This window comes from Zophobas morio, unplaced genomic scaffold, assembly GCF_036711695.1.
Source record: "Zophobas morio isolate AGI-343-1 ecotype UQ-CSIRO unplaced genomic scaffold, CSIRO_AGI_Zmor_V1 ptg000029l, whole genome shotgun sequence".
NCBI lineage: Eukaryota > Metazoa > Arthropoda > Insecta > Coleoptera > Tenebrionidae > Zophobas > Zophobas morio.
In genome coordinates this window covers 6,124,944-6,145,333 of record NW_026972134.1, presented here as the reverse complement: position 1 = coordinate 6,145,333, position 20,390 = coordinate 6,124,944, and the positions used below count along the sequence as shown (strand labels likewise).

The window sequence follows — 20,390 nt, the reverse complement described above, 5'->3', positions numbered from 1 at the left end:
GATAGTTTATGACATGACGTGACCTGTTTTCACGAATATGCCACAGTAACCACAAGAGGTCTATTTTTTCGCGATAAATTAAAATAATTTAATAGTTAACTAGACTCTACTTCTCCCATTGTCTTGACTACTCTCTCTGCTCCCGACGGTGGTTCCCCATTTAAACAGCCTCGAGGTCCTTCTCGAAGGTCTCCGTCACCGCTTCTAGGCTTGTTCTGGAACACCCATCGCGACATCCGCTTCCAGGCTCTTCTTTAGCGAACACCGTCTGGCCGCCGTCACCCTCGTGAGTCACCCATCAACACCGCACATACTAGAAAACTCACTGGCGTCGTACCGGGGCGGCGTATGGGTTTATTTCGTAATAATAGGTTTCCAACTATTCAGATTCAATACCTGGTTTTACATTTGACACATGAATCCATAGGCTAGCTCCTTGCTCCCACAAAACCGCTTTCAGAATTGACTTTTTTTTAGAACATTAGAATAATTAATAAATAGGCTGCCGAGACCGGGGTGTGTAAGAACAAATTTGTCTGATTGAGAAAATAATCACCAAAGACAAGTTTAATATGTCGCCATTATCCTCAAGATGTTATTTAAAAAATTCAACTACATATATATTCGAAGAGAGCACATTCTTAACCGTAATAAAAATAATATTCGAAACAAAAACAAACACTACAAATCAACTCGTCTAAAGTGGCTAACTTGTTCTGCAGTAAGTTGTTCAAAGTTGATTTAATTTTTGTTCTATCACAATTCACGAGAGAGCAGACTGTTTTGTACTTACTCCTATTAAATAAATGCTTCCAAATTTGTTTTGTGTTTATTTTTCTTCCACGCTTCAAAGAACACTGGCAGTTATGTAGAATATAAACATTCATGTATTATTATTTATTCATTATATAATAAAGTCGACTACCACAACGAGAAATTCTTAGAATTAAGTTAAGCCAAACAAAGAAATGGAGTGTTCTGGTAACTGGCCTTATGCAACATTACAATTGCACCACTTTCATTTACGTTTGTCCCTTTGTCTGGGCAGGTCGGAAACGGTAGGTCCTCGAGTGTTTCAAAATTTACCATTGCCTGTGGCATCCGCGCTCTTCAAAAATACCCGTTTTTACCCCTTGGAACTCAACATTAATATTTTACCTGTTTTTAAAAGAGTTATTTGAAATCGTTTTTTGACGTCATGTTTTTTAGTAACAATTAATATTGCAGTGGCGGCTCATGACATCAATACAAAAATTATTATTATCATTATTAATTCAATGTCCAACAGGTAAAACCTAAATTAAGGGCAAGAGTAATAAGAAAAAGAAAAACAGAAAGAAATAAACAAAAAAAGTAAACAAAAAGTGTTCACGAAAATTTTATCGTCGACACAGAGGACGATTTTTTGTTAAATATTCAATCGAATGCATTATTTTTATTTAAAAGCAAATAATTTCACTACAATATCGCGATCAGACCCACCGTTTCCATGGCAATGGTTTAAATGAAACGTCTAAATCAGCCATGATTTGATCTCCGTCTCCGGTTTTTATCAGCACTTCATTAACAACACATCAATATCCAAAACACAACTATCTTTAGATGTAAGTGGATGTAAGTTTTGATACATTTTATAAAAGTGGAGCGAGCTAAAAAAATTAGTTTTTATAATTATGAGACAATTTTTTTTAAATATGTATTGAAAATTACTATTTTGCTATGTCCAGTGTAATTTTGGGGCACTAGCCGTCCCTGTAATATTGAACAATTGTTTAATTCTTTAAATCTTAAAATCCAGTCCATTGTGTAACAGCGAATAACCGTTATTAATCACGATTGCTTTACAACTATTGAATTTGTAAAGTAAGGTAAACGTTGTCATATACAATTTGCCTAATATTTTTTATTCTTAATAATAATTATAACTAATCAGTTGATTTATTCCAGGTAAATTTACAATAAATCCTCTCAAACCGCCGCGTCGTCTTCTGATTGTAAGTATTCTTCAGAACTATTTTCAAAGTTCCCTCTCCCCTGAAGTATATTGAAGCATCTAGCATTTTAGAAAAATCATAAAATTTGATTTTGCGAATTTTATTGTTTTTATGAGAACCCCTATAAGTTGAAATAAACCTATGTAAATATGTAATGTTAAAATAAATCTACAAAGCGTGCTACGCGTATGTTTCAAATGAGTTTTTCTTTTACAAAATTTTGTGATGATACGTATATCAATTTGGATACATGCAGTGTAATACTAATAATAAAAATACTGTATTCCCAAATTTACGAATCGTGATTCATAATCATTAAAATAACGAAACAATTTAATCGCGTCTGCCGTGTGTAGTAGCAGAGGTGCGACCGAAGACAACTGAAAATAATTTATAGTACTATACTATAGTATAGTGAAACAGAGAAACTATACTTAAAGATGTTTTCTAAGAACTGCAATAACCTTATCACAATTACGATGGTCCAGACTTTTTTATTGCTCTGACTTCCATTTATTACATAAAACATTGCATTTTATTTTAATTTTGGATATTATAATTCACATTTGGTTAATTATAACTTGTCTAGATTTAGGGGAGGCCAAAATTTCTCTAAGGGAGGCTCAGCATTCCCTAGTCTCCCCCTAGCTACGGCCTTGTCTAGGGATTATGAAACGTCGAGAAAATATAAAAGTATAAAATCGCCCGATGGACTCCATCACTATACTTCCTTCCTTTACGCTCGATAAGTAAAACAACTTGAAAGTGTTTATGTTTATACATCGGAAGAATGCCACGTAGAAATTAGCTTGATTTCAGTGCGTTTGTCGCCCCAAAACCGAGGATTAAAATTATTAAGTAAGCTACAATCGAACAAAATGTTAGCTTAGCTCGGGAAGTAAAAATATGGAATGTATTGATAAACCACATATACAGACCCATAATATTTTGAATATTGTAGATAGGATTTATTATTCATAATCTATAGATAACGTCATCAGTTTTTTGATACAGAATCCACGGAAAAATTTTGATTAACAATTTACCATACTTACGCTAACTTTGAAACGTTTGCAAGCTTTCAAAGCATTCAATTTAAACACATTCGAAGTTGTAAAATGTTGTTATAAAATTATGATTTTTTTACAAAAATGTGGATGCCTGGGAAAAAAATCAGCACGTATTCATAAACCACACGTGACGTGATCACATTGTACGTGTTGATGATTAGATAAATTTTGGTTAACCTTTTACTATCTACATGACATTCCTAATATAAAATTTGGCAGCAATCCGGTAGTTTCGCAGATTATCTGTATAATAAAAATGGTCGCAGATGACAGACAGACGACAGAAACAGGAAATCTATTTTTTTCGTACTCTTGAGGTAATAAAACATCGAGAAAACATAAAAGTAGCCATTCGCCAAAAGGACTCTATTACAATACAAAAATGAAACTAGTTATAATCATACTTAGATAATTTGGGTGTCATACTACCATTCTTTCGAGGATTTTAAATCTTTTAGAGGTATGGAAAACTTGAACCCAATGATAAATCGGCTTCAAACATAAACTGGGTCAGGATGCTTTAATATATAGCAAGTACTACAAGTTAGCCAAAATTTCGAAACCGTTTTTCGCGTAGATTTATCTTAAAATTTGCTTTTGAAAATTTTTATTTTTTGGATAACCCGTACATATGCCATTAAAAACACGCAAATATTTTTCAAACACCAATAAATCTTTGGAAATGAACGGTTGTGTGGTTTCTAAGTGATATCATGGCATTTTTTGCAATAACCTACTGGCGCAGAGTTAAAAATGTGGTTGGATTAATACTAGAAGCTTGTCATTTTTATTCAAAATTTGAAGATGACTTCATTACGTTTTCAATGTGAATGATCAGACAAATTTTGATAGTGTTATAGATTGTACAACAATCAACCCAGTAGTTTCGCACATTTTCTCTTTAATAAAATTTCCAACAGGTCACACATGACAAACAGGTTGCCATGTGTTACTTATTGTTTGATTCTAGTAGCTATGATCGTAAAGTAAAAAAGATATTCTCGGGAAGTATCCTTTCATAAGCTTATAAAACTCCGTTTCAAGCTGGATTGGGTCCTCCTTCCGATCTATTGTTTTGATGATTTAATAAATAAAACAATTTTATTATGTGCTAAGACTTATAAATTTACCAGATGACTCAGTAAGCGCCCGTTTTTCGATATTTCGTTAATTACTAAAAACAGACAAAAATTGAACCAAAACTTCACAGTTTGTTAAACTAAGCAGCCGAAACTAAAATTAGTTTTAACTGATACAGGTCGTCTCCTTTTTTGAGAAAAACATACCACTTGCCTCGCCAGTCATTTCCTTCTGTCTGCCAGTAAAAACCTTTTTACCATGCTAGTAATGTTAAAGTTATTCTCTATAATTTATTATACTTAATATATGTAGATAAGCTGTGTGAAAGTCTTAGCTAGGGAGCTTCTCTTGTAAGATTTTCTAGCTTCGTAATTTGTCACTAATAATTTTTATGTAACGAACCACTTAATATTTTCTTTGACGTCACTATTTTTTTTCGATATTTTGTGACCCATAGAATACGAAAAAATCCGTCTGTCTGTCTGTCCGTCTGTCCGCCCGTCTCTATTGTTTGTTGTTTATGTGAGATTTTGTATCGTTTGTGTCGATTTTTTTGTTAGACAAATAATCTTCGAAACTACAGGACCCATTGTTATTAAATTTTATACCGTTATTAAGAATATCATGTAGATCGTAAAACGCTAACCACAACGTGTGTAATCATTTTTAGCAATAATTTGACAACGTCTATCCAATTTTTTAACGCTGTTTAAATGTTATAAATTTATAATATCTTCCTATATGTGTAGTGTATGAATTCACCTTAATTTTTGACCCTAGGCTTAACATTTTTCGCGAAACTCCCAACTATACAACAAGCGACAATTCGATAGCCATTTTTTTTTCTCTTACTTTTTACTGGTACTGTCTATATTTTTATATGTAGAGTTTGCCACAAATAAAATGTCGCAAAATCAAATTTAATGACTTTTCAAAGAAGCGGGTTAGTTGGAGTGTACTTCAAGGGCGAGGTATATCCTGTCAAAATAGTTGTAAACTACTTCGAGATAGAAATAGCTTCCTATATAGACTTTATTTACCTTTATGCATGACCTTTACAACCTTTTTTCTTCACGAGCATAAGCTTAGGACGTGTAGTAACCTCTCGAGTATGAAAAAATTGGTATCCCGTTTCCATCCATCTATCATCTGTGTCGGTATTTACTGTACAGAGAATCTCCGAAACTAACAGACTTATTGGTGTCAAAAGTTAACGTCTGTTAACACAAGATTCTCCTGTACTTGCGGTTCATGAATCCGTCTTGATTTTTTTCCTAAGCATGCAGATGTTCGCAGAGAACGCAAATTTTAATAACATTTTATATTAACATAAGAGGAACGCAATTGATTGGGTAAATAACTGCGTAAGTTAGGGTGTTGTGCTTGTTAGCAAGCCAAAAATCAGGTCACTTTATGTTTACTTGCACTCTGCCTGGTGTTATCTATTTTTCAATTGAATCATACATATAGGATACACTTCTTTACCTTCATTTTAACACTCCATACATACTTTATTTTAACTTATTGAGGTCATCAACAAAAAATAAAATTCTTAATATCAAATCTTATAATTTTTCAAAAACTGGATATTTTGTGTTGTGCTTCAGCGAAGTTCTGTCTAAATAACCTTAGACGAATTTTCAATATCCTAAACATATTGCTAAATTAAAATACCTTATAATTAAAATTGAAGAAATCTTTCGGATGCACTCATTAATCTGTTCTGTCAAGTCAACTTACCTCAGTCGGTCGATAAACTGCATTTATTTAATATTCATAATGACCATGAAAACTGGTTCGTTGTTGAAAGAAGAACCAGCCACCTTTACATTCTGCAAGCCAAGTAAGAAGACATGCCTGGGACAATTTAGTTCTACTTGAGCTTCGAATACTGAAGCACAATGTTTGCCAGAATTCTCCTTGTGTACTTGTTATGTAGCACGTTGTTCAATTTGATTTCGTGTGAGTGCAGACAAACTTACGCGACAGTCTGTGACAGTTTCGAAGACCTTAAAAAATACGACGACGTAGAGAACATGAAAACATTAATTATAGGCTCGGAACATAGTAGTGTACCACCAACTTCTGTTAATTTGATAGCCGATTTGGATTACACCTTTTATTACAAATTAGCGACTTTGGTCATCATTCGATCAGTCAACGAGTTAAAATCGCACGTCTCTTGGACATGTGATTATGAATCTCCCCTGAAATATCTCACGTTGTATCGCAACAAGTTGAAAGTGATTGGAAAAAATCAACTTCCTAGGCATTCACTAAAATTGTTAAGTTTGGTTAACAACGAAATTGAGTCAGTGAAACCTGATGCGTTCTATGATCAAGTTGAAGAAATTGATTTATCTGAAAATTTGTTAGAAGTGATAGAACGTCATTCTTTACCTAGCGATAGTAAGTCTGTAAGCGTTAGAAACAACAAATTGGTTCACATCGAGGCTGATGCTCTTCCTAAAGGTTTAACGAATCTCAACTTGGCCGGGAATGAATTGAGATATATTCCATATGAAGTATTAAAAGATTTAAAGAATCTTACAGAACTGGCGTTGAACCACAACAAATTCAGTTCCTTACCACCGATCAAGCACTTGGAACACTTAGTAGTTTTCGACATATCCTTCAATTCTGTTAGTACACTGGAACGCGGTACGTTCGAAAAAATGGATAATTTGCAACTAATCGACTTATCCAACAACAAAATTCACCAGTATGATGTTCTCCAGGTGCTTAACACCCCCGGAAAGCAACCATATCTTAAAGTTTCGCTAGCTCTGAATAATCTCAAAGAACTACAACTAAATAATCTGTCCCTCCAACATCAAACGTTTGTTTTGTATGGAAATCCCTGGGACTGTAAGGTATGGCCTGAAATTAAGAAGAACTTGTCTCGCCATGAAAGTAACTGTAATGTTGAATTACCGTCTAATGAAGATTTGCCTTTTTGTATTTCTTACATCGCCGATGGTGGTTTAAGTACTTGGGAAACTAAAATTGAAAAATTCGTTGCAACATTTCAAGAGATCGTTGCAAATCGTCCAAAGAACTTCCACTGCCGTCGTCACTTGGGTCGCTATGGCTGGTTGTATCGTATTTCATATACTTGTTCTGCAACTAAAGTTTAAAAGTGTGTTGTCTGCGTTTTGCTGAACTCATTGTAAACATTAAATAAGACTAAAAAAATCGTGTATACTCGTACGATAATATAGACTATCCACATCCACAATGTATTTTCTCAGTAATATATAATTAATAGAATGCTATGTTTGGATAGGAAGCTTCTCCAAGACTTTATAGTTTTGTATTTTTCCAGGAATAAATTTTATTTAATCGATCGCTTAATGCTGTTTTTGAATCCTCATCCCTTTTTAGAAAATCCCGCTCTTAAGGGGATATGTTTTTGTTTATGGTAAAATAATGTTAATTTGCTTAAATAATTTCATGTGCTGTAGGTGCTTTAACAGTCCACATATTTTTATTTTATGTTATAAAGATTATCATAAAAAAGTAAGTTTTATAACTTATTTAAGAAATTTAATTTATTTTGCTGTTACTGGGGAAGTATGTACGGTCTAAAAAGTTTGGACCAATTTTTTCCAATATATCTTTATTAACTCCATGAATCATTACTGTGGTCATGCTAACCAGAAAGATAAAACTTAAACAACTCATCATAAAATTTAATCAAGATAATATTATGCCAAATGGAATAGAACGGTACGTACGTAAATGTGAATTGTTTTTTGAAATTTATAATTTGACGGTACTGACTTTTTGCCTATTTCAAAAAGAATACCAAACTAATCTCTACATTTTTCTTTTACTACTTATCTTTACGTTGCACTGAATTTCCGGTTGTGTACAAATGTTGTAACTTGTTTTTTATTTAATTTTTGTTGGTTTTGACCACGGTGATAAAAGTAAGGTGTGGAAACCTTATTCATAAATTTCCTGAAAGTCACTAACAAAAAACACAAATCATGGGATTTGCATTATATGTCACTAGCCTTCCAGACTGCAACGACCTCTAGACCGATGAATTAAAATTAGATAATAGAAAACTGCATTAATTCTTTGACGTTTATGACAATGGCATTTATTATCCAATCACAGACGTCGACCAATCACACGATTCATATTAAACACCAACCACAAACCGTAGTGCTGTGATTTATTCATTCATAAATCCACTGAGAAATTGAAATGTAAATACTTATTAGATGGACATATTGTAGTGGTTACTGTTTCGTAGTAAATAAACCTACTGGGGTGCGTGTTTTATTCGGAAAATTGAAACCGCGTGCTTCCACCCTTTACTTCTACCACCGTGAATTCGACACCAATAAGTGCTGCAAACTATGGGAATTACGCGAAATAAATAGGTCTAGTAAAATACATCTTTGCACAATTAATAATAAAATCGACGTTAAAATCAGCCACCAAATTTAACTGAGACTTACATGATTTTGGAAAAATCTGTTATACCCAATCAAGAAATTCGGTGACCAATATACTTTTAGGCAATTGACGTCCTTTCGGGTGTAAATTTTTCTCACATTATTTTCATTCCAGGAATATTGTTTCTCAAAAGAATTTATTTGTAAAGAAATTTTTGTTCAGGCATAAGGAGTGTTCCGATACGAGAAAAATGTTGTGATTTACTTCTTCTAAAAAAAGTTTCAGTGGATTTGACTTATTTCTAATGCACTGAATGTTAATTATAATTTTTTTAAGCTTTCTACGTATGATAACTTGAATTTAGCAAAATTAATACATAAATGTCTGATTTGTTAATAGATCGAAAAATTCAGATGGTCAGTAAATAATACTTAGTATATCTACGACCATCTATCTATAAAAATGTCATAAATTTGTCATTATTGTCAACGATTGAGTCGAGGCATATCACACCCCACATCGCGTAATGTTTTCTTGAAAAACTTGAATTGCGAATTAAATAATTTAAGAAATATCAAATAACAAAATTTTATTATAAATACAATTTGCAAACAGAAACATTATTAACATAAGAGAAGAATTATATACTAGTATATGATCGTTTTCCGGGTTGGGACCGTATCAATTGAGTCTATGGCCTCAACGTTTCGCACAGTTTCATAAGTGGCATCTTCAGGGGCAGAGTTGAGAAATTAAGAATAAGGCAAAAGAGCACCATACCATACCATACCATACCAGGCGCGAAACTCTTCTAGCACTTCTAGCAGTAAGAATGTGGTTGTGATCTCCAGGCGGTGTAGGGGGAGATATACGAGCAGCAATTGCATCCAGTGTGGGCTTCCAAATATTTGACAGATAATAACCATTGCCTCGGTTGATATTATGAGGACATTTATGGATTTCAATATATATAGTAGCGCTACAGGCCATCTAGGCCCTTGGCTTCTATGTTGGCAGTTATTTGTTTCTATCTCTTCCGGTCTGTGGCTACACTTTTCCAGTTTTTCACTCTAATTGCTTTCAGATCTTTCTGCACCTCCTCTACCCATTTCTTTCTTGGGCGTCCTCTTCTTCGTTTCTGACCCCTTCCTTCTTCTAATACTCGTTTTGCTATTCTTTGTCCTAGCATTCTAGTTATGTGTCCTAACCATCTGATTCTTTCCGCTCGAATTTTTTGTGTGATCCTCGGTCTTCTATTCAGGCTCATGACTTCCTGGTTTGTCCTTCTTCTCCATTCTCCTTCTGTACTTTTGACCACTCCGAAAATTTTTCTTATTATTTTTTTTTCTCATGTTTCCAATTTCATTTCGTCTTGTTTATTCAGTGTCCATGTTTCACTTGCGTACATTAGCACTGGTCTTATGATTGTTTCGTATTTTTGAATTTCGCGATATATTTTTTTTGCATTATTGATGTTAGATAACCCATTGCGCTGCTGCCTTTTCGCATTATTTTTTCTATTTCCTTTGCTTCTTTGGATTGTTAATTTAACATATCGATCTTCTTTTACGTCATCTGAATTTATTTCCATGTATTTCGTTCGTCTTCTGCTCATTTACCACTAGACCATACTTCCTCGCCTCTCTTTCAAATTCTTAAATGTCCTTTCTAGCTCCTTTCTTGATTTCCTAAGGAAGGCGACATCGTCTGATTATGCAATGCATTGCTTCTTATGGTGATATATTAATCCATTTGTTTGTATACTGCTTCCCCTTATTATGTCCTCTAGTACAACATTAAACAGGTCGCTTGATAGTGGATCTCTTTGTCGTAGCCCTTTTCTAACCAAGAATTCTCTTGACATGTTACCTTCCAAAATAATTTTGTTGTTCATGTTTTGTAGTGTCATTTTAACTAATCTTATCAATTTTCTTGGTATTTCTAGCTTTTCCATTGCTTCGTATGACATGTTTCGGCCTATCGAATCGTAGACTTCTTTAAAGTCTATGATAGGGATGTGCAGGCTTAGACTTTGCTCATAGCTGCCATCGTTTTTAGAGTAAAAATCTGATCTGTAGTTGATGTTCCTGTTCTAAACCCTCCTTTGATATTCTGCCATTGTTTGCATGGTGAATTTTCTCATTCTAGTTCTTATGATTTTTACTAAGATCTTATACACTACATCAAGTATGGCTATTCCTCTGTAGTTTTCACATTCCGTTTTGTCTCCTTTTTTAAATATGGGGCAGATAATGGCGCTGTTCCATCTTTTCAGTGTTATCTCTTCTTGCCATATTCTAAATATTAGCTGATATATTCTCTTAGTAAGTTGTTCGGCTCCTATTTTCAGTAGTTCTGCAGGTATTCCATTTTCTCCGGGGCTTTTATGACTTTTCATTTCTTGTATCATTCTACTCACTTCTTTCTTGTCTTGTTGGTTCTTCTATTTTTTCTTGTTTTTCATTGTTTTTTTGTCTTCTTGTTTTCACTACTATTGGCTGTTGTTCTTCCTCCGTCTTGTCATTTAGTAGGTCTTCAAAATATTCCGCCCATCTGTGTAGTTTTTCTACTATGCCTCCAATCAGTTGTCCTTCTTTACTTCTGCAGAATACCGTTTTGTATATCTTTGTTTATTGTAGTGTTTTTCTATTAAATGCCTTTTTTTTCAAATGTTCTCTCTTTTTCCGTCTGCAAATTTGTTTGGCTATTTTCCTTTTTTCTTCATAATCTTTTATTGCTTCCTTTGCTGGTTTTTGAACTTTTCCTATTTTTGCAATGTTTCTACTTATCAAGGCTTTCTTACATTCTTCATCATACCAATCTTCCTTTCTACTTCTTCGTTCGAGATTGTCCATGTATTTCTTTGCTGTTTCTACCATTTCTGTTTCAATTTGGCTCCATTCATCTTTCTATTGTTTCGTGTGTTGTATCTTTACCTCCTAGACTTTTATTTAATTCTATTTCAATTTGTTGTGTTATTTTTTTGTCCTTTAATATCTCAACATTGACTCTTTTTCTTTCTTTTTTTACTTTACTATTGGTTGGTAGTTTTTCTTTTATTTTTGCTGTAACTAGTGTGTGATTGCTGTTAGCATCTGCTCCCCTGTAGCTCCTACAATCGTGAATCATCGGACGGTCTCTATTTTCTATTAGAACATGATCTATTTCGTTCTTTGTCTTGTTGTTGGAGGAGGTCCATGTTTCTTTATGTATATTTTTATGGTCAAAATGAGTGCTTATTATTTTCATTTTATTTTCTTGAGCAAACTCTATCAGCATTTTTCCATTTTCTTTGCTTTCTTTGTGTAGACTTTTCCCTCCGGTGATATGCCGGAAGCCTTCTTCTCTTCCTACATTTGCGTTTGTGTCTCTGATAACTATTTTTATGTCATATTTTGGAATTTGTCTTATTATATTTGCAATCGTGATGCGTGCACCGTAGGTGCATGTCCATTTATAATGCTTAAATATTTTAATATTTTCCTCGAATTCTTATGTAACATATTCTGTCCGATATTGATTCGAAGTCGATCACGGTCCTCTTTATCCTTTCATTCACTATAAATCCAGTCCCAAAGTACCTTTTATTTCCTCCACTTTTAAAGAATACGTTTTTTCTTATCTTCATTTCCTTGCTGCTTTGTTTCTTGTAGGGCTAATATGTCCAGACGATACTTTTCCATTGTGTCTATCAGGTTTCTCAGGGCTCCTTCTTTATAAGTGCCTCTTATGTTCCATGTTCCCAGTTTAATTATTGATCTGTCACCTTTTTTCTCCTTTCCTGTTGCTTTTTTGTTGTTTTTCCATTTCGTGTCCCTTCATCTCGCCATGTCGTCTTCGCTCATTCCGAGTTTTTTCCGCCTTATCTAGTTTTTTAATTCTTTATTTTTGTCTGTATCAATCCCATTTTTTTCCTTATTCTTCTCCATGTTTCTCCCTCTATTATGATCTTTTGATCCTACCTTAAGTTCCTTTTGTATTATTCTTTCTTCCTTTGTCATATCATCATTTATGTAAATTGGTTCGTTATTTCTGTTTCTTAATTTACTTTTGTTTTCCATTATTTTCATTTTATCTTGGATGCTGTTCAGTTCCACCACAGCAATTTCCTCCCTCAACTTCCTTACTGTGTTTACTTCTACCCTTACTCCCAATTCTTTGTCCATAAAATTTTTCTTTGGCTTTCTTAAAATGCTGTTTGTTTTCATTTATTTAATACCTTGTACTACTATATTTTTCTTCCTCTTTTCCTTTTCTAGCTTTTCTATCCTCTCTTTTGTAGCTATTATTTCTGTTTTTAGCCCATCAGTGTTCTCTTCCCTTTGCCTCATTAGATTCTTTTAGTTGTTTTATTTCTTCCTTATATTGTTTTTGGTTTTGTGCTACTTATCTCACTTATTTCTTTTCTCGCCCCCTTTATTTCTTCGCTTGCTCTTTTTTGTTCTTCTCTAACTCCAATATTTTGCCTAGTGCATTTGCCCTTGTAATAATTTAGAAAAAACGATGCACACTGAAGCTTAGCTGGATCAAGATTTGCATATTTTTGATATACATTATTTAAAATTATCACTAACCATAAAACTACGGACAATTTTTATTTTCGTGTTAGGAATGGTGGCAATAATTGGTCCATCAACCAAAAAAAGATTTAGGCTTACGGCTTTTGCTACCTCCGCAATGTGTAGCAGGGTATTCATTAATTCGTCAAAACTGTTGTCATGCATATCAAACACTATTTTCTTCGAGCCAAAACTTTAAAAACGTTAATTTAATTTTTGGTTGTCAAAATAAAATGTGACAATTGTTTACATAGAGCACAATACAACAAAATAATATGAACCAGACTACTAACCTGAATAAAATTTCCAACAATTGGAATTTAAACTGTAAACATATTATTTTAACTCAATGTAGAAAAGCTGATAACTTGGGTCTTAGATAAAACTGCAAAAACAAGATAATAATTACAATAATTTATTGAGCTACTTGAGTCATTGTGAAAATACGCCTAAATTTCTTAAGAAAATGTAATATTATTAAACTATGATAGTCATTCTTACTTTTAGTGTGTACTTTTTTATACTTGACTAATTCGTACATTTTGATCCTGGGGAGTGAAAGACACTTTTTGTCTAAAAATTTATTAAAACAACTTTAAATAAATGAATACTTTTTACACAGATTTCTCTTTACAAGTTACGAACAAAAACCATCAAGCCAGACAAACGTAGAATTTGGAAAATAAAAATTCGTATTTTTTCTCTTGCAGAACACAGCCAGCTGCCTTCACATTGTTCTTAATAGTGCTGTGCATTCTATCAATGTAAGGTTCAAACATGCCAGCCGGGATATCACCAGCTGTAATGTCATCAGTATTGTAATTAATGCAGTATGGAACTTCATTACTAGCAGAAATTTTCTTATCACATTCACTTTCTTGTCCACCTAACTTAATTTTTAAGTCTCTCCACTTATCACAGTCCCATGGATTTCCGTACAAAACAAATGTTTGGTTTTGCAGAACCACCCCGTCAACATTTAACTCTTTCAGTCTATTAAAAGCCAGAGAAACTGTTAAATGTGGCTGCTTTTGGGGAGTATATATCCATTTAAAAATCATGGCGTCCGTAATCCGATTGTTGCTCAGATCCACAAATTTCAAATTTTTCATGTTCTTGAACGTATCTTTCTTTACTTTACTGATAGCATTATTAGAAATATCGAAAGAAACTAATTGTTTCATGTGTTTTACTTTCGGCAGGTCGTTGAGGTTATTGTGGCTCAGTGTAAACACTTTGAGGTTAATTAATGGTTGAAGCACTTCATCTTGTATGTACCTTAATTTGTTTTTATCCAAATGCAAGCTTTCGAGAGTTTCTGGAAAACTTTCAGGTTCGATGTGTGTCAACCTGTTGTTCTTCAGTGTTATAACTTTTGTCGATCTGCGTAACGGAAATGACGAACCTACAATCAGTTCTAACAAATTGTCGGACAGGTCTAAGTTTTCGATGTCGTAATTGACAAAGGCATATTCCTGTAACGACTCGATTTGGTTGTTCACAAGACTCAACCTCTTCAGGGGATCGGTGATGGGAAAATGATACGGTCCAACAGTTTTCAAAATATTTCCATAAAGAATTAAATGCTGCAAAGAAAGATCTTCGTATCGACATTCGTAAGCCTCTTCCGTGATTTCCAGCTGGTTGATGGCCCGAACGATCATCAGCGTTGTCAGTTTGTGGAACTTATTCAGCTGCAACGTTTTCATCAGATCGACTGTAGTCATGTTTGTGTGACCATCTTCGGAACCTATCATCATATCGCTCACGTTTTCGGTGTCGTTCAGGTTTCTGAAATCTTCGAAAGTGTCGCATATTGTGATGTACGATTGTCTGCACTGGCTATTGACGGTTCGAAGGTACACTACAAACACTAAAACGAAATTCCATTTGAGAGAAGGCAACATTATTGTTGAAAGACGAAGTTGTTACTGAATCATTAGTTATATTAAACCGGTGTTTTGGTGCGATAACCCAGCGCTGTCACTATCTGACCAGTATTACTGGTGATTGGCGTCCCGGAGAAAATTTATATCTCGCTGACCGTGGCGTGGTACCGAGAACTAGAAGAGCGGAATTTTGCATCGCTCGGACTCGGGGAATTTTGAAATGACGATTGGACTTTCTTCTTTCTTTTCCAGCCTATTCTCATTAAAAGATTTTGTAATTTCGAAGAACCACATTTCCAGTGGATTTACAAATATGTTGGCCGTAAGCACAAAAGGCTGTTGGGTTGTTCATTTATTAATAAATTAATATGGATAAATTAAACACAAATAAATACAGAAAAATAAGATTCCCATTGCTCTCTCTGTGTGAAAATTTTTAGTCGATCTAAAATTACGTTCGAAATATTGTCGGATAGCTAAAGACGCGTTTTTTCTACATTCTTCATATACTTAGTATCAAGATGATATCCGTTCTTTCGTCTTTTAAATACATGATGTTCAACAAATTGAAGTTATTGAAGTCTCTTGTATTGCAATACATTAAACGCAAAGTTGCGATGTTTTAGGTTTTAAAAGTTACAGAAGATTGTTCGAGAAAACTACGAGGATGTTTTTTTTTGGGTTCCATTTTTAAAAAGATAGGCTCATTATCACTCGTAAGCAACCTGTATATTGCTTCAATTATCCACACTTTTTTACGTATACGGGATATCCAGTACAGGAAACACATAGAAATAAAACAAGACGTGAGCTGTCGTCTTACACGCTTATAATATACAATTTATGATTTTTTTTTTTCTTTAATTTCTGACTCACAATATTTTTTACAATTTTCTGCGTTGTTTAATTTATACTTCTTGAGCGTAAGCCAAGTCCATTGGGCGACTGGCTACTTTTGCGTTTTCTCGACGTTTCATAATCCTTAGAGTACCAAAAAAATAGGCGTCCCGTTTCCGTACGTCTGTCTATCTATCTGCCGTCTGTCCGGATTTGTATTAGATCTCCGAAACTACTGCAGCGATTGCTGTTAAATTTTGTGCGTGTATTAAGAATATCGTCCCGATAGTAAAATTATTAATAATAATCATCCCCACCCACAATAGGATGACGTCATTTCCAAAATTTCCATTAGTAAATATTATTTAATTTTATAAAATAAGGTAGGTACTCCGGCATATGTGCTTTATGAATCCAAAATATATAACAACATTTTGCAATTTAACTTTGAAACTGTAAAACCGATCGCTCTGAAATCTTGCAACGTTTTAAGGTTATCGTAAGCATGGTTTCCCTAGTACTAATTCGGTTTTATGATCTGTAAAAGTTAACTTTCTTAACAGTAGATTACTACTGCGGGTGATGGGATAATCCTAAATAAATAAGGATTTAACCATGCCGTTACCATTATACGACATGGTTAAATCTTTATTTATGACTATCCCATCACTTGCAGTAGTAATTTATTCTTAATAAAGTTAACTTTTAGACAATGGAGTACTATTATAAAACCGAATTAGAACTGGGGAAATTATAAATTGTTAATCAACGTTTGTTTGTTCATGCTCCCTCAAAATGTGATGATGTCATTTTATAGTTTAGCCGAATAAATTTTCTAGAATTACATACTCCCGAATGTGTGATTTATGAATATGTGTGGATTTTTAACCCTAGACGTCCAGATTTTTGAGGAAAAAATGAAAATTATATAAAAACGTTTTACAACTAAACTTTGAACACAGCGAATATTCTGCAAATTTGCAAGCATTTTAAGGTTATCGTAGGAATTGTAAATCGTTGCTCCCTTAAAAAATTATGACGTCATTTTGCCGAAGAGATTTGCTTTAAATTTTATAGGATTACACACTCCTGAATGTGTGATTTATAAATCCGTGTCGAGTTGCTACCCTAGACATCCAAATTTTTGCGAAAAAAAACAAAATTGTATAAAAACATTTTACGATTTAACTTTGAAATTGTAAAACCGAATGCTCTGAAAATTTGCAAGCGTTTCAAAGTTATGGTAGGAATGGTAAATGATTAGTGATTTTTTTTTTATTTATGCCCCCTAAAAAATGTCATTTTACAATTTTACCGAATAAATGTTTATTAAATTTTATAGAAATACGTACTTGTACATCTGTGATTTAAGAATACGTGTTAACTTAAAGAAGGGAAAACCCTAGACATACAGATTTTTGGGAAACAATTCATTCTTTTTTATTTAATTTTGAAATGGTTTTGAAATCTTACAAACGTTTCGAGGTTATAGGAAGCATCATAAATTGTTAAATTTTCAATAATAAATTGTCAAAATTTATTTATTCGTTTACGGAGTTTTTTTATAAGATAGCATGCTTCTGTATGTATGATTTATGAGTCCATGTTGAGATTTTACCCTTGACATCCAGATTTTTGGGAAAACAAAAATTAAACCTTATAACAATAAATAATAACCGATTGCTGTGAAATCTTCCAAATATTTTATGGTAATGGAAACTATTGTAAATCTTGCAGTTTGGCCGAAGGTTTTTCAAATTCATGAGTGTTTTTGGGAAAAAACTGAGTGTGGTTAATTAATTAATCAATTCTGTCTGTTGCGTTGTGGAGACAAAATCAGTCAAATTTGATTTGCTTTTAACCCCCGATGCTTGTAATCTGAACGTGCTAATAAGTAATCGAATTCTTTCGAACTATAAACATAGACAATCGAAGTTGAATATGTACTGAAAAATTGAGAATATATACATTTTTTCCAGTTGCTTATGTGCTTAAAATATATTTTTTACTTTATAGAGGTTATCACAAAACAAAAATCGCAAAATCAAATTTTATAATTTTCTAAAATTGGTTGGACTTGTATTTCAGGAGCGAGAAAAGTTCTGTCGAAATAACCAATTTTTGTTTTTTCAAATTCTAGGTAAAATTGATGTGATATACTTTTCACTTCAAATTAAGATTTGGCTAATATTTTCATATGACTATAACACTGCGAATTATTTGTTGTTTTTTTTAACTAAAATGGCAACTATTTAGTAATCTAATATTAAAATTGATATGGTGATAATCGACCCCTTTCCAGACTTTTTTGTCAACACTGATGAATGTGCCTTTATAAATCGTAGTAACCATGAACCCACAAAAATCCCGGTGGGAACGATAATGGCAAATAAAATTCTAGAAAAAATTGTGTTGTCTATTGATCAATTATTAAAAAATTTACCAAAAGAAAAGTAGTGATACCCAAGCTACACAACGCGAAGCTTAATTCAGAAAATAGTGGATCAAACGACTTTGTGGAAACAATAGAGGGAAATACAGGATTTCTATAAATGATTATAGGGTTGAAGTAAGTCATGAACACGTGCCGCCTCTCAGTTTGGACCTTACTAAATGCCCAAGGACACAGGACAAATACCACACGCGTCTGTATAACTGGTTGCCTAACTCCTTCATATCGTTTTAAAAAATAAAACTAATTCATTACAATAAAAAGAAACACATTTATTGCGCTTAAACATCACAGTAAATGTTGAAAATTTTGCGTAATCCATTCGTCAATGCCATTGTTCACATTTATGTTGCAGCAGGTTTTGTCAAAAATGTTTGCGAATTCTGCTCAAATCATCTCAATTCATCAACAACTTCCTCAGATACTGAAGGTCTTCTACGAGATTTCCCTTTGTTGACACTGTCAGTTGGAACAAATCTGTTGAGTACATCTCTAATGTGAATCTCTAACGATGTTTCTTGAATTATTAAATCAGGTTATTTGGCCAAATATTGTTGCCTGCAAGCGGTTACAGAATACACACACACTCGGTTTACGAGTGTTCTATTGCGACAAGAACAAGACATAACAATAAAAGTGTCTTGTTCAACAGAATACACCATTTTCACAGCCTTCGGTTCTTAACACAAAAACAAAATTTTCGTACGCAACCACAAAGAGTTTTGAAAACGACTGTTACGTTGTTTTGAGTTTGGATCAAGGAGAATTATTGTAGTTCATACTTCAGAAACTTTAAAACAATAACAACGACGACTTTAAATGACAGGTTGCAAGTGACATTAATGACAAGTGATAATGTCATAATGAAGCATAATTTCAGCGAAGCGGGATTTTTGAAATCCATGTCCAACCATGGCCGACTAGTATAAAGATTATGGCCTTTCCAAAGGTACCATACGTGCTGCCATCTATTAATAATTCAAAAACGACAAAAGAATTATTAACACTTTTTGAAAGGCACAAAGGCATTCATACCGAAACAAACGACCATTACACGTTTTGGAGTCTCATAATGTCAAATCAAATTAAAATTTTGCTAAAGTATTAAGTGTAATTATTAATAGATGGCAACACATATGGTACCTCTTGGACAGGCCATAACCGTTATACTAGTCGGCCATGGTCCAACTACGCCCTTAGAATCATTTATAATATATATGTATAACTTGACGTTTTCTAATGTTCACTTACAACCGTAAAACCTCCAGAAACAATCCGGAAAGTGTTTAGGAGTTATGAGTCGTGCAGTTGTTAATTTGGAAGGTTTTCCCAGATATCTGTGGAAAGTATTTTGTCTATCTTCTAAAAAACCTTTTTTGTTAAACAACATACATAAATAAATAAAGAAAAAACAAATGAACCAGATTTTCAAATGTGAAACAAAAATAAAAAAAAAATTCAAAGTGGCGTCCCCCAGTTGTCAGACAAGCCTCAGTTCGCTTAATTAAAGACTTTTGTTGTCTCCTGCTTATCATGTCCGGATTTGCCCGAATTTGTACAGTAACCAGTTGAATCCGATTTGTCAACTGTGTTCGCCGGGATTTGGTATACTAACTGTTTCATGTGGCCCACAAGCAAAATCACAAGGGTTAAGATCAGGAGAGCGAGGTGGCCACGGCACTGGGTCACTTCTTCCAATTCGCCTATCTGGATAGTTCTGATTGAACCATCGCTGCACTTCACGAACGAAAGTTTGAGTATACAGTACTGTTATTATTAGTGTTACACTGCACCAGTTCAGATTGAAATACGTGTCCTTGATGGCGTCATCACAAAACTTTGTTACGGAAAAACTCACTTGTTTACCTGTTTTTTTAACCATCCTCGTCTATATTCTTTTTAACTTAATGGCACCAATTTGGATTGTCTAAATAATAGGAATGTTTACAAACTTTTGATTTTCAGCTCAAACAGAAGTTGTTGGTAGTGATATAACTGAAGAAAACTGTGTATTCGAAAAAAATTCGTAATAAAAATATAATTTGATTTCGAAATGTTAGTCTGTCAAAGCTAATAAACCTGGAGCTTCCACCAGCAAC

General features: G+C 33.6%; 2 protein-coding genes across 6 annotated transcripts in view; both read left to right on the top strand.

Moving 5' to 3' along the window:
• Window positions 1–20,390, top strand: part of LOC135137628 (uncharacterized) — a 430,031-nt gene that overhangs the window by 380,870 nt on the left and 28,771 nt on the right. The window lies entirely within an intron of this gene.
• LOC135137634 (decorin-like) lies at window positions 6,007–7,491 on the top strand. The gene has a single exon (XM_064067341.1). It carries the CDS (start codon window positions 6,046–6,048, stop codon window positions 7,279–7,281), a length of 1,236 nt encoding a protein of 411 aa, XP_063923411.1. The 5' UTR covers window positions 6,007–6,045; the 3' UTR covers window positions 7,282–7,491.

Coding starts and splice junctions, on each gene's coding strand:
- LOC135137634 (XM_064067341.1), top strand. CDS start 6,046: ATGTTTGCCAGAATTCTCCTTGTGTACTTGTTATGTAGCACGTTGTTC.